The sequence below is a fragment of the Cannabis sativa genome, chromosome 6 (genome assembly GCF_029168945.1).
Source record: "Cannabis sativa cultivar Pink pepper isolate KNU-18-1 chromosome 6, ASM2916894v1, whole genome shotgun sequence".
Classification (NCBI taxonomy): domain Eukaryota; kingdom Viridiplantae; phylum Streptophyta; class Magnoliopsida; order Rosales; family Cannabaceae; genus Cannabis; species Cannabis sativa.
Window position 1 is genome coordinate 692,937 of NC_083606.1, and position 25,028 is coordinate 717,964.

The 25,028-nt window shown below is 30.6% G+C and overlaps 4 protein-coding genes across 4 annotated transcripts; 1 reads left to right on the forward strand and 3 right to left on the reverse strand.

Annotated features, from left to right (window-relative positions):
* Positions 1 to 9,178: 9,178 nt before the first annotated feature.
* LOC115695733 (oleosin G) lies at positions 9,179 to 9,945 on the reverse strand. Its single transcript, XM_030622806.2, has one exon. The coding sequence runs from the start codon at positions 9,720 to 9,722 to the stop codon at positions 9,357 to 9,359; it is 366 nt and encodes a 121-aa protein (XP_030478666.2). The 5' UTR covers positions 9,723 to 9,945; the 3' UTR covers positions 9,179 to 9,356.
* Positions 9,946 to 10,668: 723 nt separating this feature from the next.
* LOC115695732 (multiple organellar RNA editing factor 3, mitochondrial) lies at positions 10,669 to 12,471 on the reverse strand. Its single transcript, XM_030622805.2, has 4 exons — positions 12,078 to 12,471; positions 11,889 to 11,986; positions 11,112 to 11,177; positions 10,669 to 11,033 (listed from the first exon to the last, which is right to left on the reverse strand). Exons 1-4 carry the CDS (start codon positions 12,443 to 12,445, stop codon positions 10,879 to 10,881), a joined length of 687 nt encoding a protein of 228 aa, XP_030478665.1. The 5' UTR covers positions 12,446 to 12,471; the 3' UTR covers positions 10,669 to 10,878.
* A 1,259-nt stretch (positions 12,472 to 13,730) lies between these two features.
* LOC115695714 (cytochrome c oxidase assembly protein COX15) lies at positions 13,731 to 17,598 on the forward strand. The gene is made up of 8 exons (XM_030622784.2): positions 13,731 to 13,928; positions 14,772 to 14,958; positions 15,639 to 15,931; positions 16,032 to 16,257; positions 16,352 to 16,597; positions 16,682 to 16,792; positions 16,928 to 17,059; positions 17,176 to 17,598. Exons 2-8 carry the CDS (start codon positions 14,782 to 14,784, stop codon positions 17,344 to 17,346), a joined length of 1,356 nt encoding a protein of 451 aa, XP_030478644.2. The 5' UTR covers positions 13,731 to 13,928; positions 14,772 to 14,781; the 3' UTR covers positions 17,347 to 17,598.
* A 352-nt stretch (positions 17,599 to 17,950) lies between these two features.
* LOC115725032 (probable galactinol--sucrose galactosyltransferase 1) lies at positions 17,951 to 24,797 on the reverse strand. The gene is made up of 12 exons (XM_030654432.2): positions 24,454 to 24,797; positions 22,219 to 22,457; positions 22,034 to 22,124; positions 21,423 to 21,471; positions 21,138 to 21,337; positions 20,944 to 21,051; positions 20,151 to 20,561; positions 19,746 to 19,887; positions 19,585 to 19,652; positions 19,361 to 19,495; positions 19,062 to 19,279; positions 17,951 to 18,494 (listed from the first exon to the last, which is right to left on the reverse strand). Exons 1-12 carry the CDS (start codon positions 24,636 to 24,638, stop codon positions 18,115 to 18,117), a joined length of 2,226 nt encoding a protein of 741 aa, XP_030510292.2. The 5' UTR covers positions 24,639 to 24,797; the 3' UTR covers positions 17,951 to 18,114.
* Between the last annotated feature and the right edge of the window lie 231 nt (positions 24,798 to 25,028).

Here is a 25,028-nt window from a genome sequence, read left to right on the forward strand (position 1 = left end):
CCTTTGGCAACTACTTTTGGTTAATCAGGAAATTAACACTAGTAGTTTAAGGCAATTTGGAATGGTGCCAAAGATGTATAGAACTTTCCTTAGACTGAATAAGTAACTTTCCCCGCAGCCTTTAACATTCAGTCCCTTTCTGGTAGACCTAGAGACTTCAGATAGGTTTTTACACTTCTCCAAAATCACTATTCCACCCCCAGAGTAACCACCATCTTATCAGAAAGATTTACTAGCACATAGGCAAATTTCGAAATCTGATATGGTGTAGTCTAAGAGTTTTAAACACACCCTTATAGACTAACATATAGTTCCTCTTCTTTATCTTAAGATTTACTTGATTGTCTTCCAATGTTCTTCTCCTGGATTAATCTGATACCTACTCATTACTCCCACTCAACAAGCAGTGTCTGGTCTAAGGCATACAAAAGCATATCTAAGACCTCTCACTGTTGATGTAAGAAATTCTTTCATGGCTTTATCTTTTCTGGAATAGTCAAGACTTTTCCTTAGATAAATAAAATCTATACCTAAGAAGTTGTGAAGCTTCTATAGATTGCCATTAGAAAGAAAATGCTTCAGCATCTTACTAAAGTAAGTTGCTTGCATTAGAGTAAGTAATTACCAGGTATACCACAAGCCATAGATTTAGATAAACTCAAACATATAATACTAGGAACAGGAAGTTTGTTAAGTCTATTGAATGGACTTATAAACAAAAATTTCCTTTTATGTCCTTGTAATAGAAAACTTTAGGTCATTCCATGTGAATGGATTAAACCATAGTTCTATTGGCTTTCTTCTTAGTTTCTTATCTTGACAATCCATTACTTGTTTAAACTCACAATGGATTTTAATCACTTGTGTCTCCCAAGTCATAAGAAGGTGAGTTCCTAGAAACTCTCCCACTACGACAAGGTACTGTGAATTATGTCGAAGAAAACTAAATGGTATTGATATCTTCGGTTGTGACAAGACAACAGAGGCAGTGGGATCATCATATGTTATATAAGATGATAGAACACTTTTGGAATCAAGAATTAAATATCTCCTTTATTTGCTACTTGTTTTTCAGACTTAGTCTTTTTCTTAGAAAAGTAGTATTTGTTTGAACAAACACTTTCTTATCTATTGACAATGGGATGGTCCACCCCTAATCACTTAGAATAGCTAAGAAAACATGGTTAACAGTTCTAGCTTTTCTTAAGATTTTGATTAGGTCATCCATGAATCTAGTAATGATTTACATTAAGTATACAACCATTACATCATTCTGAAATTGTATTACCATAGAAGGATTTAGGCAACGACTAGTAACTAATCATCAACATGCAACTCGAAATTTCTGGGGAGGTAAGTTTGGATATAATTCAAAAATCAATTTAATGATCTTTGAACTGCATATCTACTAACTATTTCTCCACCCCTATCAGTTCGCAAGATCTTTAACCACTTACCTTAATGGTTTTAACCATTGCTAGAAATTAATGAAATATTTAAACATTTCAAATTTCTTTGCATAAGGTATAATCTAGAGTTATCGTTTTAAGAATGCAACGAAAAACTCATATCCATCCCTGAATGTACATCCATCTTCGAATGAGATGAACTACTTTCAGTGGATATAGGCATATTAACTCTTTGCAGAGATTGATCTTGTCAAAACCACTATGAACAAGATACAAATGCCATAGATTAAGAAAATGTGGTAGTGTCTATGATGACATAGGTTTAGTTACATCAAAGAGTTCTTAGAATACTTCAAGTGGATCCTGGTCACAGAATACTTAACTCACATTCCATACGGTTTTTAATCCATTAATAAAAAATGGATATTGAACACTTGAGAAAGTGTAACCGTATTGTATTCGGAATTAGAAATTTAAGAAAATTTCTATTTTGATTCTAAAATTAAAGTCAAAGACTTAAATTCAACCAAATTTAATGAGTAATTCTTTCTTGGACCACCACTACTAATACAAACTCTAAGTCAGATTTGCCCATACAAGTAGGAGATTTCTAAGATTGAGGATTTATATCAATTGGGAATAGAATTTCGGGGTTATAATCATATGCGTCATTTAATTTCTTAAGAGAAAATATAATGACATGAAATGATTCATAGACCATTCATCCAATGATATATTTGAAAGCTAATTCGAAATGAATAAGCTAAGAGGAATTAGGATAATTTCGTTTAAAATAAGAATCCAACGATGCTTCGATTAGCGAAAGTCAAAGTAATCTTATTTATATAATCTTCTTGTTTTATATCGTAAAAATACTAGTCTAAGGTGTCATCAATTGATGAACAGCTAGATGTCGCATATACAATATTTATCTTTCGAGATCTAACACTATTATGTATGTCTAATGGTGAAAATCCACTAGGGATTTATCTCATTAGATAAACAAGCCAAGTTAGACCAACAATGAAGATTCGAAATTAAACTACAACTTAATAGCGGAAAATAACATGGTTCAATATAAATTCATACACAATTCGTAAATTATAAACATATAGTAAGTAGGAATGACAAGTGAAAATACTAAAACTTACAATCCTAAATAATTTCCAAGGTTTTCAACAAATCGATATCGTTGTCCCGTTTAGGCGAGAGTCAAAGCTACCATTCATTGAATAGAGTTGTCGGCTCGTCTAAAATGTTAAACATTCTAGCAACCTTTTATTCGATCAAGATTGGAATTCGGCGTTGTCCCGTTTAGGCGAGAGTCAAGGCAATTCTATCTTATGAGCTTCCACCATTGTTTCATAATTTGCAAGTCAAGTATGGTCGCCACCATTAGGGTGATCCATACCATACAAAACACTTACAAACTACTTATCATGCGAGGTTAAACGGTGCGAAATTGCTAATGAACGTTCCTCCATTAGGGAGGATTACTCACTAAAACAAACGCGGTGTAAAACCCACAATGGAGATCGAATGTCTCTTGATAATAAAGCTCATTATTTAAAAAGAGTTGTATTTTCTTTTATTCTCTTTATTTATTCTATTTATTTTAAATATATATTTATTTAATTAAAATTTCCAATTTAGAATGAAAAATTCTAAATATAAATTTTAATTTAATATTTATAAATTTTACTTAGATGGATATGAAAATAACATGAATTATTTCCATCTTAGTAATAATTTCCAATAAATATTTAGAAAAAAATATTTAAGTTGTTACAAAATTAATTTAAATTAATTTACAACTCAAATTTAATTTTCTATAAATATATATTGCATTTCGAAAAATTAAAGTATATAAGAATACAATTTTCGAAAAATGCATATTAAAATAAAAAATAAATCCCGGAAAAATTATTCTAATTTAATGTTGGCCCAAAATTAATTAATAAAATTAATTTACAACAAAAAATATAATTTTCCTATTTAATTAAATATATAAGAAAAATTACAAATATTTAAGTATGATGATGAAAATCAACTTAAATATTAATTTTCTATTTAATTAAATACACTAGAAAAATACTTCAAGCAAAAATATCACCTATCTAGATTTTCCTTTGACTAATTAATTCAATTTCTAATAATATACTTTAATTCAATTTATTTTAGATTAATCAATAAATGAAAAAATCATTGATTTAAGTTGATCCAAGAATTAATTAAAATAAATAATTAATTTACAACTTAATCTATTTTTCAAGATAAAATTCGAAATTCTAGCATTTAAGAAATGCAATTTCGAAAAAAAATTGATTAATAAAATAAAAAAAAATATATTTTGAAAATTATTTAAATTTAGTTGAAAAATTAAATTTCAACTAAAAATAATTTTCTATTTAATTAAATGTCATGAAAAAGAAATATTTAAGTATGATGATAAAAATCAACTTAGATATTTAATTTTCAAATTAATTAAATGTATTAAATTCAAGAAATAAATAATTAAGTGTAGAGAAGACTTAATTATTAATCTCTAGTTTAATACTAGGAAAAATATACTTAAAGTAAATTGTACCAAAATTAATTAATAAATAATTAATTTCACAATGTATAATATTTCCTATTTAATATTAGAAATAATAAGTAGTCTAGAAATAACTATCTAGAAAATATCTTATTTGACTAAGTATCTTTTCCACAAAATTTGAAAAAATATCTAATTTAAGTTGACTAGAAAAAATCTAGAACTTAAATATTTTTCAAATTTAAATTTAATTAAATATCAAAAATTAAGTTGTAACCACTTAATTTGAAAATATTCCATTTTAAGTTAATATTCTAAAAGATATTAACTTAAAAAATATCTAAAGAATCTTAATAACCAATGCCTAAAATTCCTCAACTTAATTTTGAAATTTTGAATTCAAAAGATATTCAGATTTAAGTTGGTTAGTTGAAGATAACTAAATATCAACTTAAATAGGAATATTTAATGAAAAATTTAAATTAAGTTCCAGAAAGAATCTAGATGGTTATAATTCTATATTTAATTAAATACAAGAAAATACATATAGTTTAGCTTAGAATAAAAAATAATTCTTTAAACTATATTTTTCTTAAATTAATTTCAAAATAAATGAAATTAATTATGTTGCTAATCAATTTTAATTAGGTTAAACTAGTGTAATTAACCTAGTACATTCATTCAAATCAGGCAAATGGGCCTTCACAATTGGGGTGGTTTGTGTGAGGGGGTGCTGGGTTCAGTATGTCGTACCCACTTCTATGGCTCCCAACTCTCACACAAGGCCCAAAAGAGAGGAATTTAACCTTAATAAGAACAACTGTTATTAATTGAATAAGCCCAATAACTAAATGGGCCTAAATAAATTCTATCAAGAACTATGATAATTTATTTTAGCAACAACAACCTATATGCATCTATAATGAAATTAAACACATAGGCTCACACAGGCACACTTTGGATGGGTCCTATCATGTTGCTAGGTCATACACAGATGAAAGAAGATTGTAAATATACCTGTTACAAATTATTATCTTGACCAAGGGAGCCATCAGATCATTAGATCTGGCAAAAAGTAACCATGGCTATTTGCAATCAAGTAATAATAGGTTTTAAAAACTTACACATAAGCTAAAACACATACTCCTGCAACAAGGTTAGTTGGATAGTTGGATGTAGGATTTATTTAATTTTAAATTAAATATTTAATTTCGAAAATAATTAATTAAATAAAAAAAAATAATTATTGAAAAAATAATTATTAAATATTTATTAAATTTTTCGAAAAATTTAAAAAAAAATTTGAAAAATTCGAAATTTTTAAAAAAAATCTAAATTTAAAATTAAACCTACAATTTTTGAAAAATTAGGTTTCAACCAACCTAAATATCATTTCAAAAAAAAATTGCTAACTACTTTTAAATTTTAAATGTTATTTTATAAATAAAAATTAAATAAAAAATTAGAAAAGATAAATAAATATCTTTTTCAAATTTTAAATGTAATTTAAATAAATAAAATAACAAAATTTAAAAAAATAGCAAAATATCTTATATCATTTAAAAATTACATGATTATTAATATCTTATTTTTAAATTTAAAATAAGATAAGATATAATCAAATTTTAAAATAAGATAGATTTTTTAAGCAAAAAGATAAATACTAATTCTATTCAAATTCAAATTACACTAATATCTTGAATTAAATTAAAAAAAATTTAAATTAATTCAAAATGATAATTAGAATTGAATTAGGAATAGTAATAGTATATATACAAAACCATACAAAAAATTGGAAGTTAATTCCATGAAAAAGTATGAAAAATTGAAGAAAAAGGAAAAAATCCGAAACTGTACGGACAGTTCTCATGATCGCGAAACTATCAAAGACAAATTTCCGATTTTGTTAAATCTTCAAAAAATCATAACTAATTCAAATAAAATCCAAATTGAGTTCTGTAAAAGGCTAACTTGCTTAATTTTTTCCATACTATCCAATAAAAATAATTCCAGAACCGAAATAACAATTATTTTTCACGAAAATTTCACAATCATCAATCAATCATCAAATAACACTCAATACAACATGATACCATCCAAAGAACATACAAACAATCGTTTTAAAGTCCAAATTACATGTAAGTAAATCAATTACCATGGCTCTGAGGCCAGTTATTGGAAATTATTTTACCAGGATCTTAGATCTACTCACAAGTATGTTTATTAACATCCTAAATAAGAACTTTCTAAAACGATAAATTAAACACATATAAAGTTTAAGAAACCTTACATTGGTTGCAGCGGAATTAAATGACTCCTTCCGTTCAGATATCTAGCCCTTGATTCCTTTCTGTAGCAGAGCATTATCAATATCTGAACCTGGATCTCTTTCTCTGAATCTTTTATGCTGAAACTCCTTTGATGATGATCTTTCTTCACGATCTTCCTCACTATGATTGAGGTATCACTTGCTGTGTGTGGGCACTACTCATACACTAAGAAATTTCGAAATTTCAAGAGGGAAGAGAAAGAAGAAGTGGCAGCTAAAGATAGGGAGAGAGAAAGGCTCAGGTTTTTCTCTGAAGGAAAAATAGAAAATTTTAGTGTAATTTTCCTGAAGCCTTCACTATCTATTTATAGCATTCCACTAGGGTTAGATTTGAATTATATGGCATTAAAATAATGAAAAAATCAATTTAAATTTCCTACAAAAGTGGCAGGCCATACACTTAGTGGATTGGGCCTTGCTTTTTGCAATTTTGTAATTTTAACACCTTTTGTATCTGATTTTCTCAAAAATGCCAATTTCCTAATTCAAACATTTAAATGCCAATTCTAACTATTTAATAACTATAAATAATTATTAAATAATATTGTCATTTATCATATTTATTAATTGAACCATACAAAGTATCATAATTAACAAATATGCCCCTATTAACTCTTTCTTTACAATTTCGCCCTTACTTAGTGAAAAATTCACAAATAGACATAGTCTAATTTGAGAATTATAATTTATTAATCAAAATCAATTACATGAGTCTTACAAGCAATATTATCTCAACTAGTGGGGGGACCATGGGTCTATATAACCGAGCTTCCAATAAGTAGATCAAGAATTTAACACTAAAATTCACTAACTTATTAATTCTTCGTTGAATCCACGCATAGAACTTAGAATTGCACTCTCAGTATATAGAATGCTCTATATGTTCCACCATATAGACACATCATTAGTTATCCATTGTTATAATCCTAATGTGATCAATGATCCTCTATATGAATGATCTACACTGTAAAGGGATTAAATTACCGTTACACCCTACAATGTATTTATTCCTTAAAACACTTGACCCCGTATAAATGATATTTCAGCTTATGTGAAATGAGTACTCCACCATTTATGTTCGTTTGGTCAAGCTCGAAGGAGATCATCCTTTGCTTACTATTCGCCAGATAGAAGCTATAGATTCCATGTTTATGATAGCGCTCCCACTCAATTGCACTACCGTGTTCCCAAAATGTACGTATCACCCTGACCTAAAAGTAGGCTTAACTAACAAATCAAAGAACACGAATAGCCTTTCAAGATTGAGCCTAATCATATCAGGATTAAGATCATTTGATCTAGGATCAACTTGGCGATATTGACTTGAATAGATATTACGGTAAGTTTAATAAATCTAAGTCAAAGTTCAATATCGGTCCCTTCCGATGCATACTCCATGCATCCAACCTGAGCTTTACTTTAACCAATGTTCTGGAAAGAACATAGTATTTCTCCAAATACAAGTAAACTCTGTTGTAGATTATCATATCAGTAAAACCCTGTGTCTGATAAATCTAGGAAACTTTATTCACATAGTCATGTTTACTTTCCAATGTGTTGACGGCACAATAAACAGGATCAAGTATGTGAAAAGGGTTTCAGATGAATTTATACATTATGTACATATAATCATGAAATAAATCATGTGAACCATGCAACATTAAATGTTATTTCTGATCTATATTAATAAGTAAATCTGATTATATTGAAATGAGTTTTATTTAGGGCATAAAACCCAACACTTGGTTATTTTCTTAGTGATTTTGCTGGCGACAATACCAATTTTGACGACTTTTTGACGCCGGCAATAACTCCGGCGATTTTTCCGACACCGGCAACTACTTAGGCGACTTTTCCGGCACCGACATCAAACTCCAGAATAGTCGTCGGACTTGGCATTGTCACCGGTAAAATTACCGAAAAAATCACTAAGAAACTGGTTTCTTCTTCATCAAGAAACCAGTTTCTCGATGATTTTTCCAGGGACAATGCTAAATCTGACGACTTTTTTGGCGCCGGCAGCAACTCCGACGACTTTTACGGCACCAGCGGCTACTCCGACGACTTTTCCGATGCCGACAGTAAACTCCAGTGACTTTTCCGGTACGAGTAACAACTTCGGCGATCACTATAATTTTATATGTTTTATTTTTTTTTAAAAAAATAATTATGAAAGGAATTTTAATATTTTTTATAGTAATTTAATTAAGTTTTTATTTTTTATGAATTTTAAATTCAGATTTTTTTTTTAATGTTTAATATGGTTTTTTTTTAAAAGAAAACTATATTTTAGTTTGATTGGTTAGATAATGCCATATTTAATGATATTTACTTTTTATACCATATTTATCATAACCTTAACAATTTTTCACATATTTTTAAAAATAGCCCTTTAATAAATAAAAGCTCGCAATTAAGGGTCCAACTCGTTAATCTCTAAGCCTTTCCTTCAACAAATACAAAATAATAAAATTTCCAAACTCATTTATTATTGGAATAATTATATAAAATATATTTTTTTTTATAAAAAATTTACTTTTTTCAAGTTTTTTTTTTTTTATTTTATATTTTTATTATATTCTATAAAAATAAAACTATAACAACAAGATTACTATATAAGAATAACAAAAATATAAGATCTAAACAACATTTAAATAACAACAAATACAAAATAGTAAAATTTCCAAAATTATTCATTATTGAGATAATTATATAAAACACTATTTTTTATAAAAATAAATTACTTTTTTACGTTTAAAGATTTTTTTTTTAATATTTTTACGGTATCCTATAAAAACAACAAGAAAACTACATAAAATACAAACAATAATAAAAAAATATCATACAAATAACAAAAAATTAACAAAAATACAACTTAAAAATACATCAAAAGACTATATTTTTAGTAAATAAAATCATAAAAATATTTAAAATTCCTTACATCCATAAATTTGCATTTTTTTTTATTAGTTTTGTGTATTTGTGAAACATTCTCTTTATTATAACCCTAACATAAACACTTAACAAACATTACATACTCTCTTGTGTTATGTATCACTCATAACACACTAACAAACATACACTAAAGAGTTTCCAACTTCTGAGTTCCCTTACAAATCAATCGAACAATAGATAAGGCGCCGAGCCCTACAACAGCAGCCGCACCAAAACCGGCCACGGCTGCCACCAACACCGCAACTAGGGCTAACGAAAGAGGGCCGAATATGAACACAAGTAGTGGCGAGGTAACAAGTAAAATGACAAGTGATGCCATGAAACTCAACCCTGCCATTGCCAAAAGAGGCCCTCCAATCAGTATGCTCACAACACATGCCAACATTATTGTTGTAACATGTTGTTGTTGTTGTTTACCAATATTTTTACTACTTCCATCCCCATAAAAGCCTAATGATGATAACTCTTGGGGTTGATTGGATGAAATGGTCATATTGTTTTTCAAAAAGATTAAGTAGATGACAATTGACACACACTATATGATATGTGTTATATATAGAGTAAAAGAGATGATCCTACTTATATCAATGGTTATCTTTATTATGAAACTATATTACGTGGTTTGTTTCTAAGGTTTTTACGTGTCAATTGGTGATGACAAAGTTTTTACTCAATCTTAGCCATAACATATAAACACAAACAACTCAACTATAAAGAGTTTGTTTCTGTTAAAAAAAGAAAATAAAAACTATTAAAATATTGTATCATTGTTCCTAATCATGTGAAAAAAAGGAAAAAGAAAAAAAAAAGTTAGAAATCATTGTGTAATTATAATCTAGTGGCATATTATTATTGATATATTTTAATATTAAATTCTATATATTTTATTTTAATAAATAATATAAAAAATTATTAACTAATTATAAAGTAATATATTTTTTTCGAACAAAAGAGCATAATATCGTTTTTACTTAGTATTATTTCAATGATTTATTATTGTTTTTCCAAATTAAACTCTAATAGCACTAATCTAAATATGTGAAACTCAATATAAAAATACACTAATAACAATTTATCATCTTTTGTTGTGGTAATTGCTTTATCATTTCTCATATATAAGTGGCCAAACACACTAGTGCTTTCTCATGCTTATTAATAATAATATAACAAACCTACAAACTTGTTATGTAATGATCGAGAGGTCTAATTTTACCAATTTATTTTATGAACGCTTTTTTATCAAAAAAAAAAAATAATAATAATAATAATAATACTATAAGAAATACATAAACTTTTAGGACTATCATATTATTTTTTGACTTTTTTTAAAAAAAATTACGGTTTGAGTTATTCTAATAATTTCTATGTGAATTTTAATTGCGTTTAAATTCGTTGGTTGCTATGTGAGTTTCTATGAAAAAAAAAAAACAATTTTAAAATGTGAAAATAAAAATACCCCAAACTTTTATGCTCACTCTCAAAATGGTTACACCAATACATAAAAACAAGGTCTATAAACTTTGTATAAATGCAGATGATAACAAACAAATCAAAACAAGCATAATAAGTTTACCACCTCACATAATACTTACAATCCAAGATTTTTAAGGATCATAGTTCAACATTGGGCCTATGATCATTCAGTGTAGCTAGTTTTGGTTCGGTTCTCTCCTTTGGCTCTGCATTGGCTCTCTACTACGCCTATCCATCCGAGCTCGAGGCCTGTTCCGAGATGGTTGTTGTTGTCTGTCAGTGAACCTGAACTGTGGTCTAGGTATGACTTTCCCATCAATGAATAAATCTCCTGAAACAAAAACAAATATGAGTACTTGCATAACAAAGAACACCTCCATAATCGATTCTTCGACAAGCTTAAGCTCACCTCCATAATCTTTGTTTGGAACGTCAAGATATGAATCCGGTAAAACCCAAAGAACACCAGGCAGTTCTATCAAACCAAGGGAAAAGAATCAGACAAACTCTAAACAAGTCAAGGTCTATATCTGTATGTACAACAAATACTTGAAAAGACCAACAAATATAATTAAAATGATTGCACTTAAATCAGGATAGTGAACTTTTTTACAAACAAATCACTTCCATTTTAGTGTGGCCATAAGTCTTAGAACTAATTTTTCCTCTCAAACAATTGACTATTTACATTACTTTACATGAAAATCTTCAAAAAACATAGCAACAGTCACTCAAAATGTAATCAAAAGAATAACATCTCTAAATCAAATGAGCCCATCAACTAATAAAATTCATAGTTTAAAGCAATAATATAAGAATAAAAAGCTCCTCTCGAATCAATATACATATCCTCATATAATTGAAAAACCAGAAACAATAAATGAATGATCATGAATAGATTCAGCTAAAAGAAACCAAAAAAATCACAAAAATAATATGAAATGATTGCGTTTTAATCACCAAAGTACACTTTTTTAAGACCAAAATAACTCTAGTCATTATTTTGGTGTGGGCATAATACAACCAGATCAAAATAGTTTACCATATATATTTACTTATTTACTGCAAATTTCTCTAGAACACAAAACAAATCAATACACATAGTATCACACACTCAAAAACTAATCAAAAGAACAACATTTATAAAATCAAATGAGCCATAAACAACAAAATTATAAAGCAATACCTTTAACTTTGATGGAAAGCTCCTCTGAAATCAAAGCACCAAAACCAGTATAAGTAGTTGTAGAAACAGAGTATATCTTCTTCTTAGCCTCTTCCTCACTACAAAACACAAAAAACATCAAACCCCATTAACAAATATCCAATCTTTTCTCAAACCCCTCTAACAATCAAACCCAATTTAGCTTATTACCTCCCAAGAACAGTGGCTAGGGTTTTGACATAAGAATTGACCATTTCCTCCTCAGATGGTTTAGGCTCATTAGCGAACTCCATTACAATAAGCCAATGCTCATAGTCACACCCATCGAGGAGAATAGTCTCTTTAGGTGGACGGTTGCTCCAGTTCGGAGCCGGATCGTTTAGCGGCGAGTAACCCGACCCGGAAGTCTTGAACCGGACTGAGAATTTTACTGAGTCAGGGACGACGAGTTGGGGTTGTTGATTTAGTAGTGCTAAAGCTAAACGATGGCGAGTTGAGAATGAGGTTGAAGAAGGAGAAGAGGAGAGAGTTCGGTTGATGATGGAGATTAAGCTACGCCTTGTAGCTGAGTACGCCATTGTTGGTTAGCTCAAGAGCTCTGAGAGTGGCTTCGAGTTTTTATCACTATTGCTTATTGGGCCTATGGGATTGGGCTTTTTTGAAAAGTTTCAAATGGGCTTAGAAGAACAAAATACCACTTTTGGATTTAATTCACGATTTATACCATTTTTTCTTTGAAAACAAAGTATTTGTACCATAAAGTACTGTTTTTTTGGTAAACATTTTACATTTTTAGGTTTTAAGATTTTTGTTTATATTTTTACCTTGTATCGTAAAAACAACACGAAAACAATAAAATAACTACATAAAAGTAACAAGAAAATAACATCCAAACAATGACAAAAAATAATATACAGATAGCAAAAAATCAACAACAAATTAACAAGAATTAAATATAAAAATACATAAAAAAAAAAAAACTATATTTTCTGTAAATAAATTAAAAATATTAAAATTCTGTATAATTATATTTTTGTAATTTTTTTTATTATTTTTGTATATTTGTAAAATAATCCCTTATATATGGCCTTAGAAGAACCAAATGCTGCTTTTGGATTTTCTTACCAAATTTTTTCAAATCTCAAAAGAAAAAATATTATTGTTATTGTCCAAAATAAGAGACAAATTATTGTTATATATTAAATACATTAATTCTCTTCTTCAAAAAAAAAAAAAATAAATACATTAAGGTATATTAATCTTTTTTAATATTTAATTAGACTGAAAATCAAAGACTAGATGTACCATTATTAATTACACATTAAGTTATTATTACATGGTAGAGTAGAGTATTGCCCAACACCAACACCACATATTTTCATATGGTTATGGACACATTTAGGTGTCCAATAAGTAATTGAGTTTATGTAAACACTCATTCAATTTTAATATCAAGAAGATATATAAAACTTTATAATAATAATAATTTTCGACATAAATACTTTGATTTTCGGTTGCATATAAATACTTAAATTTAATTTTTAAAATTTTTAATACCTAAGTTATATTTTTGGAACTTCTATAGCTACATAACCGTTAAATGTCAAATAATTATTCACATGTTATTTTCTTATTGGTATAATTTTTAATTAAAAATTAACACATGACCATTGACTTGATACTTAACAGTTAGATACTTACGAATGTTCTGAAAATATAACTTATGTATTATTATCGGTCTAAAATTGAACTTAAATATTTATTTATAATCAAGAAATAAACTTAAGTATTTACACCGTAAATTACTCTAATAATAATAATAATATTTTTTAAAAAAAGTAAAAAAGTATATTAAATTTATATTAAAGTCCTTAATTTTGAAGTAAATTAAATCAAGTCCTTCTTCTTCTTCGATCACCTCAAAGCTTAAATCTTTCCCCATCGTTGTGCGTTCATCCACGCGCCGCCTCAAGCACCGCCTGCATTCCCCACCGACGGTCATCTTCACCCTCCTCCTTACACCTCACTCACCAACTCTCCGTTTCTCAACTCACCTACACGGTAAACCATTTCTCCTGCCTACTTTTTTTTTTTTGTAGTTACTAATGGGGCTCAATTTGTCTTCATTTAATATCTTTGTATGTTTTGATATTGTCATAGTTGATATTATATTTATATATATGTATGTATTTGATAAAATGTGTGTGTTGTAATTGGTATATGAAGTGTTTGATAAAATGTCTATGTGAATAAGTTGTTTATATTAATTGTTCAATGTTATTAGAAATATAAGGTTGATTTCAGGAAAGGTGTTCATGACTCATTAGTAATAATATAAGTAATTAAGGTTTTGTTGTTCTTAATAAACACCATTAGTAATAATGTATTAACACTCATCACTCAAGAGTTTAATTTAACTTTTTTCATAGCTATTTTGTTTAGAAATTACATATCAAACTCATTGAGTTACTTAGCATGAGATTAGGCTTGAAATACCTATAGATATAGAATCACATCATTTCAATATATTGCATTCTCATCCATATTAATTGGATGAGATAAGGGTCCTTTTTCATTTCATTATATTACATTCTCATTCTATAAATTGCAAATGGAATTCTATCATCATCACCTCTATTAGTTTCTCTGCCTTTGTTTCATTCTTTCTTAAAATGATGAATCATTCTGCTTAATTTGCAAATAAAGATTAGAATCTGTCAAAATATATGCCTCTTATCCAATCACATCACAGTTGTAATTGCTTGCATTTAGAATCTCAGTTGCTATTTCAAAATGATTTTTTTGATATAGTTGTTTAACTAGTTTATTAAGAAATATTTTGTATTATCAATAAAAGTTAGTAGAAGTTAAAACCTTAACACATTGGCTTTGGTATTGAGACAGAAAGAAAGAGATGTTCCGGAGCCGATTGTCGTCATTTTTGTTGGTGAAAGGCAACAGTAAGGCTCTTTACAACCACCTCACCAAAACAGCATCATCTTCGTCTAGTGTTGTGAGGGAGGAGACCTCCAGATTTTTCTCCACTGGAATTGTACGGAGAATTGTGCATGATTTCCGATCTTCCCCTAAGGTTCTTCTTCTATCTTTATCTTTAGAACTAAAAGATTGTGTTTTGCTAAATTTTGTTGTATGGAAGCTGGGAACCAACTTCAAACAATTTGAGCTGAATTGATTAGCTTTAACTACATTAAACGCCATTTCGAGATCTCCATCTGCAAAATGTCATTCCAGTAGTAGACAGTCATAGATTGGGAGATCAGAAACAGATTATTTCTTTTAAAAAAAAAAAACTTTTTGTTTGTTTTTTTAGTGTTCTTGTGACTGAAATGGCTGGTTCAATGCCATCTTCCTTTCTCCGTTGTTCCTAGTTTTTTTTTTCTTTCTTCAAATCTTGACATCGAAAAAATTGGCTTGGCTGTTGCAACAACAAAGAGTTTGAGATCCTTAAGTTAATATTTTATCTCTTTTTTAATCAGCTTGTTTTAATTGCAACTTTATTAATATGTTCTGTCGATCATAGTTTATTTATATATATATATATATATATATATATATATATATTATCTCCTAGTAGAATTATTTCTATATTTGTGCTTTCCATATTATATGTTTCTTATGGCTACCCTGTATTCCATGAAAATTTTAATGTAATGAATGAACTTGTTCTAACACAGTTTTACTTGATTTCGGAACACAATTCATGTAATTTTAATACATGTGTAATGAGTTTATAGTGCAATTCATTCTCAGTATGTTCCATCGTTGAGAAATGTTTCCACGGTGCAATCCCTTAATGCGAAAAGTAATGAAGGATTAAAGCTACTTGTAAACGGCGGACCTCATGCTCAAAAAATGGTTGGGATCTGGCTTTTTGGATCTGCTGCTTGGGTTTTTAGTATGGTCGTACTTGGAGGTGTTACACGACTAACAAGATCTGGTCTTTCGATGACTGATTGGAAGTTTAGTGGCGGACTTCCTCCTCTATCTGATGAGGAATGGTTACATGAATTCGATAAGTACAAGCAGTCCCCTGAATATAAGCGGTCAGTGTTTGAGGATTTTGAGAGTTTGGACAATGATTTTGATGCTATTTGCTATCATTTTATTAATATTTGATGCATTTATGGATTGTGGCTCGTGCAGGGTTAATCGAGGAATGAGTATTGATGAATTCAAGTTTATATACTGGATGGAATATGCACATCGTATGTGGGGAAGAGCTCTTGGTATCATGTTTGCTTTACCCTTTTCATATTTTCTTCGTAAAGGATACATTACCGTACGACTCGGACTTAAACTCTCTACTCTTTTCGCCCTTGGTGCTGGGCAGGGTCTGATTGGCTGGTGGATGGTTAAAAGTGGTTTAGAGGTTGGACACCTGAGATTAAGTTTATTTGCATATTTGAATAGTAAAAATGTTTCGGTTTGTGCTCATTTTAATTACTCTTTATTTTTTCAAATAGGAACCGCCATCTGAATATGCTCAGCCTAGAGTAAGCCCATATCGGCTTGCAGCTCATCTTACTTCGGCATTTGCTATATACAGTGGCCTCCTCTGGACAGGTCTCTCGGTTGTAATGCCCGAACCACCTGCAGAATCAATATCATGGGTTAAAGGGGCTGCAAAAGTAAAGAGACTTGCTCTTCCTGTTAGCTTACTCGTCGGTATTACTGCTGTCTCGGGAGCATTTGTTGCAGGAAATGATGCTGTATGTACAAATTAATTAGTAAATATTGTGTATTTATTTGCTAGTTGCATGTCTTGTTAATGATTTTGTTTTGTGAACTTTTAGGGGCATGCTTACAATACTTTTCCGAAGATGGGTGATACATGGATACCTGAGGATGTTCTAGAAATGAAGCCACTTATTCGCAACTTCTTTGAGAATACCTCAACAGTGCAGGTGATTTTCGGATTAACATGACTCAATCCGTATTCTAGATGATTCTTCTAATTGCTCAATTTTCCTATGAGCTCAAAGTCTTAGTTGTCCTGCATAGTAACCGATGGTAGAATAATCCTTTTAACTCATTTGCAGCTTGACCATCGTATTCTGGCAACAGCAACTTTAGTTTCAATCGGTTCATTATGGTGGTTAACAAGGAAAGTGGATCTTCATCCTGCAGTTCGATATTTGATCGGAAGCACTGTTGGCATGGCTGGTCTTCAGGTTCATTCATATGTTTCCATAACTTAATTTCTTTAAAGATCAAAACTTTGTTCTTTCCCATGAACATGTAGCTAGAACCGAACAATATTTGATCGTTCTTGTAATCGTCGTTGCAGGTTACCTTAGGGATATCTACCCTTTTATCGTACGTGCCAGTCTCCCTTGGCAGCGCTCATCAAGCCGGGGCTTTGACACTAATGTCACTGATGATCCTTCTCATTCACACATTGAGAAAGCCATCGCCGTCTCTCCTTAAATCTCTGCCTAAAGTTGCTAAGACAATCTAGCTTTCTACACAAATTTGTTTCGATGAAATGATCGGTTACTTACTACTACTAGCTCTAGTGCCCGCCGCCCTCTTTTGGTTGGCGTTCTTGAGACCTTATTTTGTCATTAAAAATGAATTTTCATTGTACAAACACAAATATGATCGCGCTTTTTTCCTTGTTGTGTTTAGCTAATGTTATTGATTCAATTCCTCATTGTTGAACTTGAAACTTTTATAAATTGATAAAATAATACAAGGACAATTTTCCTTACTTGATGATGTTTCGTATTATAATTTTTAAAGTTCTTTGTGGTTGAAGAAGTTACGTTTTCATTTATGGAGATCGGTTAGGAGAAATTCAATTGAAGAAGACGAAGTAGAGAAAATTGATAGAAAATAACAAAACTAGGTAAAATATTACCACATTATAAGTAAATATTATTTCAATTATTCTTTTCAAAAAAATATATATTTATTATTTCTTAAAATGATATAAAAAGATATACCCAATATTTTGAATAGAAGTACCATATTGATCCAGTCTAGCCAATGACACATGTGAGAAACTGAAAAAAAAATGGTGTCCTTTTCTGTTGCAGTAAGCAATAAATTCTTATTCAATATGCAGTGTAAATATGTATGTTACATATTTTCTTTATTGTACTAATAGACTAAATAACTATAACAATGACATGTTAAAGTAAAATTCAATAAAAATATTGCGTGTCACGTCACTGTATGTAATATTTTAGCGAAAACATTCACCACAAGTGAAACACGCTCTATTTTAGAGCTCAATGGTTATGTTCCAAATGTGCAATTCTTGTTCCAAAACTCTCAAAACGACATTCACCAAACGAGATGTTTCATCGTATTCGAATTCCATTTCCTCTGAATCAACTACAACTCTTTTCGGTTTTGTAGATGAATAGGCACCAAACAAACCGCAACCACAAACTCTCATCTCAACTCTTTTGGAGTACTCATCATCATAATAATTCACTCCTTTAATGGCTCCTCCTGAGTTAAACATCTTTGTTAACCCAATTGGAGCAAATCTCGCTCCATTGGACAACTCCTTCACTGGAATCACCGTAAACACTTCATATTCTCGCGATTTTAGTGTCACCGGCAAAGATGCATCTTTGGGGAGATACACTACTTCTCCTGTAAAATTTTACCACAAAACAAATTGTATAAGTTTCTTATCTCTAATGTTTAATTTCAAATTCAGTTGTTAGTGATAATAGTCCAAAAATTCAACATTTTAAAATATATACTATGTTTAATATTGATTGATATGTGCATATTAATATACAACATTTTCACACATAGTATTATATAAAAATATGATATAGTACATACTAAACAGACTCGAATACATCTAACACGATGTTTGGTAGGGAGGAGAGATGAGTGGATGGAAAGTGGAGGGAGAAGAGAGTTGGAGGAAGACATTTTTCCTCCAAATCTCAAAAATCTAATCCCTCTACATTTGGAACAATTTAAAAAAAAAAAAAAAAGACAAAATAAACATCAAAATTATCCTCTAAAAAAATAATGAATTTTAATATTAAAAAGATATTATAGTAATTTTAACAACTAATTTCCTCGATACCATCCTTTCCATCCTTCCTAAACTCTCCCTCCATCCTACCAAACATGGCCTAAGTTTCAATGACAATAAATTAGTTAGTTAATTAGTTAGTATCAAAGTTTTCATAACAAACATACCACCAAGATGGGAGAATATGACAACATCACCACTCCAATTCTCATGAGCCACCTTATGCAGATAATTAACATCTTTGGCTCTAATAACCCCAGTCACTATGCCTGGATTTTCATCATGGATAAGATTCTTCTTCCCAACCTTGCACCACCCTGCTCCTTGGCAATTGAAGGCTCCAACAACACCCGAAATCGCGTTCATGTTCCAAATCTTCAAAAGGCTGCAAACCTTTTCTTTTTAGGAACATGGGAATGAAATAGAGTAAAAGCTCTAGAGACTATAGTATGATATTAGTGTGTACCTTTTTCCATCTCTAGCAGGATCCGAAAACAAACAATCTCTTGTTGGTCTTCCGGGGAGTTTAGCCCTCAAGATCGAGCCATCGGGAAGAACAATCTTCTTTAAGAGATTGAAATCATGTTGACCAGGCTTATCACTGCAATATATGAAAAACAATTTCTTCTTTATAACAAGTGTTTGAGGAGAAAGAAAAGGCAGAATGTAATTAACCGAAAAACATAGTACCTAACATAGATAGGGCATCCTCCTACTGCTCGAGCTGCAGCGTGGTATTCCGCCATTGGATGCAAGCTCTAACAATTGAAAAGAAACCGAAAATGGTGAAGCCAACAAGGGAAAATTAACCACATGCCTGAACATTTGAGCTATAGTTTTTCGGAACTTACATGAAACATATCCCAATCAGGCTGCATGAATTCACCGAGGAAAACGGTGTTGTAAGCAACTGATGCAATGTGAATTGTGTGTGAGGCTGGATCTCTTGGCCAAAAATCGTCCGAAGCCCTTATAACCGCAGCTCGCTTAGAGCTTGCAAAAACATAAAAAAAAAAAAAGAATCAAAATCAAGAGAGAATTATAAACATAACTGTCATGTAATGGAATGGATTGGAAATAAATCAATTTTTATTCTGTTCCTTTGTTCGGTTGATTCTAATAGCATAACTTTTCCGCCATTTTCGTGGAATGAGAAATGACTATTCCATTTTGTTCTATTTTTATTCTCATTCTCATTCTTATTTCCGTGTTTTCATTCCTCTTAACCAAATTCATGAGAGGTTAGCAATATATACCTGTATAAACCATCTGTGTTATGACTCATACAAGAAATAATTCCATTATCAGGAAAGTTTCTAGCAATAGATGCCTCCAATGCTTGATGATATTGTCTAGTTAGTTTCACCCTTCCACCGTGTCCCGCTCCAAGAGTCTCTAAAACACTCTGAACATCGACTTTGACACCATTGATACCGGCCGATGCAAGGTACGAATGAAGCTCATTGTAAAAGCTAAAGACTTTCTCAGGGTTGACCAGGCCAAGACCATTCTTGGTAATGTTTTCCAAACATTCACAAGGCTCATTGGATTGAACACCAGGTGATGAAACAGGATAAGTCATCTTGGATTCGTAGTGTTCCATTTCGGTTATTCCCGGTCTAACACCACCCCAGTAACCTGTTATAGCATGCCATACATAAACATACCTGAAAATTCATCAAAACAACAAAAGAGTGTAAAAATTGGCTGAATTTTTCAAGTTCAACAATCATTTAAATGATTAATTTGCGGCATAAATACTAAGTTTAACTCCAAGTTATAGATAAATACCGATGGAAAATAACATGTTCTATAAGTTTAACATGCCAAGTCAATACCCACGTGTCATTTTCTTATTGATATATTTCAATGAAAAATAAAAATTGATGGCTAGATCAATTAGAAACTGCTATGTAATTATTGACTTGATACTTAAAAGTCAGTTAAGTAAGAAAGTTCTAAAAATATAACTTAAATATTATTACTGTAAAAAATTAAACTTAGGTATCTATCTATAATCGATAGTTAAACTTAACAATCATTTCTTACTTTAATGAATGTTGCTCTCTAATATCAGAAACAATATGGCTAAGACCATCTTTGCCATCTTTCTGAAATTTGTGATTTTCTTTGATGTTTGTCAACCTATTTGCAAAGCTGCAAAGACAGAAAGAGAACTTAGCAAGAAACTCAAACTGAGCATCGAGAAACAGAAACCGATTATGCCTTCTAAAGGCACTTACTTTGCGGAATTATCTGCCTTGTGTTCAGTACCAGTAGGATCCATTTCAACAGATTGCCAACCATCGTCGATTATCACGAATTTCGCGGGACTTCCACCCTTCTCTAAGCTCTCCAATCCTTGCTTAAGACCCTCTGAAGTGACATCAGTATAGAAAGCATCCCATGTACACCATCCAAACCAGTTCAACATGTCTGGCATCTGAATTTAACCATTTTATCATCATAATCAAAATTGGTTGAAAAAAGACTTAAACTTTTGTACGAAACTAACTAACTAAACTAACCTTCTTCTTCTCACGGTGACAAAATGTCTGTAAATGCTTTTCAACAGTCCTGAAATGGATAAAGATAAAGATCAGAAATTTACCCAAAAATTTGAATTAAACAAAATCATATGATATCAGACACTTTCTTGACAGCATTGGTGAATATTAATATAGTCTACTGATAGGTAACGGGTCCTCTTCGAGACAGAATGAATCCCAAAATGCATTCTTCAAAACAGTGTCAATCTCCCAAATGAACTAAAATTCTATTTTCTCATTCGATATCCATTAATGACTATACAATTATATATTTTGTTTATGGCTTTCATAGTGTAACATCTACATTTTCAAATATTCTAATATTCAAATATAAAATAAAACATCATATAAAGTCTAAATTTTAAATAAAAAAGAAGTATTGAACATAATTTATGTAATTTCTTTTTAAATAAAATATAAATCGATTTATTCGGTTATATTGAGCAAATTGTAATAATTTTCATTTTTCAACTCACCCAATATATTAATTAGGCATTTTAGATTTTCGTTCGTTTATTTGAGTTGCATTTTTCGCCAGTTTATTCAGTTTAGTTTGGACGATTAGTGAAATATTTTTAACTCATACTTACTTGACAGCATTAGTGATAACATCAAAGGGGTCAGATCCAGCTCCAACAAACACCAAATGACTTCCCTCAAAATCTTCAACATCAGGATCACCTGAGAAAATTAGACACTTTTTTTAGACTCAAATTGATTATCAACATTGATTTTTGATAAGATGTATATGTATATATGTATGTATATATATTACCACTTTCTAAGCAGATTTCAAGCTCATCATTTTGATTCCCTTGAAGAACAGCTCTAAAGTCACCTTCAAGAATGGGTAAGAAAACAGTGTAGATTGAAGATTGATCATCATTGTCATTAGCTTCATTAGCTTCCACAATCAAAAATTGAGTCTCAAATGGAATCTCTTTTCCATAAGAGCCCATTCTCTGTGTCATCCACCACATTTTGAACCTGAAAACACACATGAAACGCAACCCCCTGTCCACAAACACACCAAACATTATTACATTATGATACACAAGAACAAAAACTCATAAAGATACTAGCTTTAGAATGTAAAATTCAAAAGTAATTTCTTGGGGTTGTTTTTTACTGAGAAAAGTTTTTAACTTTGCTTGATTTCTTTTATTTTATTCAGAATTTTAAAATTAGCTTTATAAGAATCGTTTGGCAAAATAATCTTTATCAAAATTTTTATAAGTAAAATGACTTTTTAAATATTTTTATTAGTAAAATGACTTTATATGGTCGGAGACGACCATGAATTACAGTATGAGATCATAAACGACTATTATAATCGCAAAAGGATCTTAAATTTACATTGTGTTAAGTAAGATTGTTTTACAAATTTTAGTACTTCATATTGATAAATTTCACAATATGAAAATGAATTAGAGAGAAAAGGCTCTTTCTTTAGCTTTTTTCCTTAAAAAACAGAAAAACAAAAAGAAAGAAAGCTATAATTTTCACAAATGTAACAAAAGAAGAGTTAACAAACAGAAAATGCAGAAAAAAGTTACAAACTTTGTTTTGTTTTTTTTCAGAATTTCAAGAAGAGAGAGTGTTTCAAGCAATTCTCTCTCCTTTGATCTGTTCTTATTAATAATAAAAATTAATAAATTAAATTGAAAAAAAAAATGAATAGATCTTCATACATTTTTACATATATTATCATTAAGAAGATTCTCAATATAATTGAACTTAACAAGTAATATAAACACAGAACCCCAAATGAATTTTCAAGTTAAAAAAAAACACCTTCATACAATTATACACAACACTATAAACATATACATTATACATATATAGATATAAAATTACAAAACAAAACAGAAACTTTTTCAGGCATTTCTTCACTTTCTGCTTTGTTGTGTTCTTAACAAAACAAAAGGGAAATTTGAATTAATATGCTTAAATAATTAAAAAATTTTATTATTATACCAAAAATTTACACTATAAAAAAACTATACTTTTTTTTTCAAAACCCCAAATATACCCCCTCACAATTCTCTCTCTCTCTGCATCATCTCTCTCTCTATCTCTCTCAGCCAACTCTCTCTCTCTCTCAACTCACAGTCGACCCCAACGGACCCAAACCCCATCCCCATCGGACCCAAACGCCACCCACGAAACCCACTCTTTCTTCCTCTCTCTCTCTCAGATCGCAGAAAAAAAAAAAAAAAAAAAAAAAAAAAAAAAAAGTTTCAGAGCCAATGGTCGGACCTTGGGGTCCGATGGGGTCCGACCAATCGGACCCATCGGACCCAAGGTCCGACCATCGACCTTTCTCTTCCTCTCTCTCTCGGATCGCAGAAAAAAAAAAAAAAAAAAAAAGTTGATATTTTCGCAAGCCAAAAAAGGCCCATAAAATTCCCAACCCCACCATTTCCACTGGGCCACAGGGGATCCACGAACTATGTCCCACTCCATTCCCCGTGCATCTCACTTGCCAGGAGCGAGTGAAATCCTTTGCCTTTTCATTTTCATTCGTCAAGTATCAGATGGTCCGATGGTCGGACCTTGGCGGTCCGATGGTCGGACCCATCGGACCCCCAAGGTCCGACCATCGGACCTTTGAATTTTTTTTTAATTTTTTTTTTTTTCTGCGATTTTGGAGAGAGAGGAAGAAAGGGTCCGATGGTCGGACCTTCGGGTCCGATGGGTCCGATTGGTCGGACCCCATCGGACCCCATGGTCCGACCATCGGACCTGGGGTGTGGGATTATTGGGACCGGCTAGATAGAGAGAGAAAGAGAGATAGTTTTAGTTTGGGGGTATTTTTGGGGTTTTGAAAAAAAAGGTATAGTTTTTTTAGGGTTTTAATTATTGGTTTATAAATCAAATTTTTTGATTTTCTAAGCATAGAAAATCAAATTTCCCAAACAAAACTCAAAGACATTTACACAAACATATAACATACATTACATATATACTTATATATATACATGGGATGAAAGCATTAAGCTTAACTTACTGAAGTTTGCCGAGAGAGAAGACACGACGACTGCCAATCTGATCAGAGACAACACCAAGAAAAGCCCCATGATGATCACCGGCGGTGTGTGTGAGAACAATGTTGTCAGGAACATCAACCAGAACAGTCTTCCCCAACACCCTTAAATTCCCCTCCGTTGCCGTTATTCCTGCTCCCACAGTCATCTTAATCAAAACCCACAACTCAAAATCACAACTTTTTTGTTAAATCACTCTCTCTAAACTACCTTCCTACATATATACATATTTATAGTGTTATATATATATATGTCAGTGCCTCGGGTATCGTGTCAAGCTCAAACATTTATCAAGGGTCCTAATTAGAACTTATATGAAAGAATTTTTTTAAAATTTTTTTATAGCGGTATTCGTTGTAAATATTTAAAAAAAATTGAATAGTTTACAATGCCGAATACAAATTTTTGATATTCTAATTTACCACGTGAGTTAAAAAATTTCAAATGTATTTTTAGCACTCTAAATTATCAAATTCTTTTTAAAAATTTATAAAGATGATGTTGTAAGCATAACGAATACTGCTATGAAAAAAAATTG

What these genes read in the sequence shown, in the direction of transcription:
- LOC115695733 (XM_030622806.2), bottom strand. Translation starts at nt 9,722, where the DNA reads ATGACCATTTCATCCAATCAACCCCAAGAGTTATCATCATTAGGCTTT.
- LOC115695732 (XM_030622805.2), bottom strand. Translation starts at nt 12,445, where the DNA reads ATGGCGTACTCAGCTACAAGGCGTAGCTTAATCTCCATCATCAACCGA. An exon ending in CTAGCCACTGTTCTTGGGAG is followed by an intron (nt 11,987 to 12,077) that starts GTAATAAGCTAA and finishes TGTGTTTTGTAG; the next exon opens with TGAGGAAGAGGCTAAGAAGA. An exon ending in TCCAAACAAAGATTATGGAG is followed by an intron (nt 11,034 to 11,111) that starts GTGAGCTTAAGC and finishes TTTTTGTTTCAG; the next exon opens with GAGATTTATTCATTGATGGG.
- LOC115725032 (XM_030654432.2), bottom strand. Translation starts at nt 24,638, where the DNA reads ATGACTGTGGGAGCAGGAATAACGGCAACGGAGGGGAATTTAAGGGTG. An exon ending in GTTATCACTAATGCTGTCAA is followed by an intron (nt 21,472 to 22,033) that starts GTAAGTATGAGT and finishes TATCCATTTCAG; the next exon opens with GACTGTTGAAAAGCATTTAC. An exon ending in CTGATTGGGATATGTTTCAT is followed by an intron (nt 19,653 to 19,745) that starts GTAAGTTCCGAA and finishes TTCAATTGTTAG; the next exon opens with AGCTTGCATCCAATGGCGGA.
- LOC115695714 (XM_030622784.2), top strand. Translation starts at nt 14,782, where the DNA reads ATGTTCCGGAGCCGATTGTCGTCATTTTTGTTGGTGAAAGGCAACAGT. An exon ending in ATTTCCGATCTTCCCCTAAG is followed by an intron (nt 14,959 to 15,638) that starts GTTCTTCTTCTA and finishes ATTCATTCTCAG; the next exon opens with TATGTTCCATCGTTGAGAAA. An exon ending in AGAATACCTCAACAGTGCAG is followed by an intron (nt 16,793 to 16,927) that starts GTGATTTTCGGA and finishes ACTCATTTGCAG; the next exon opens with CTTGACCATCGTATTCTGGC.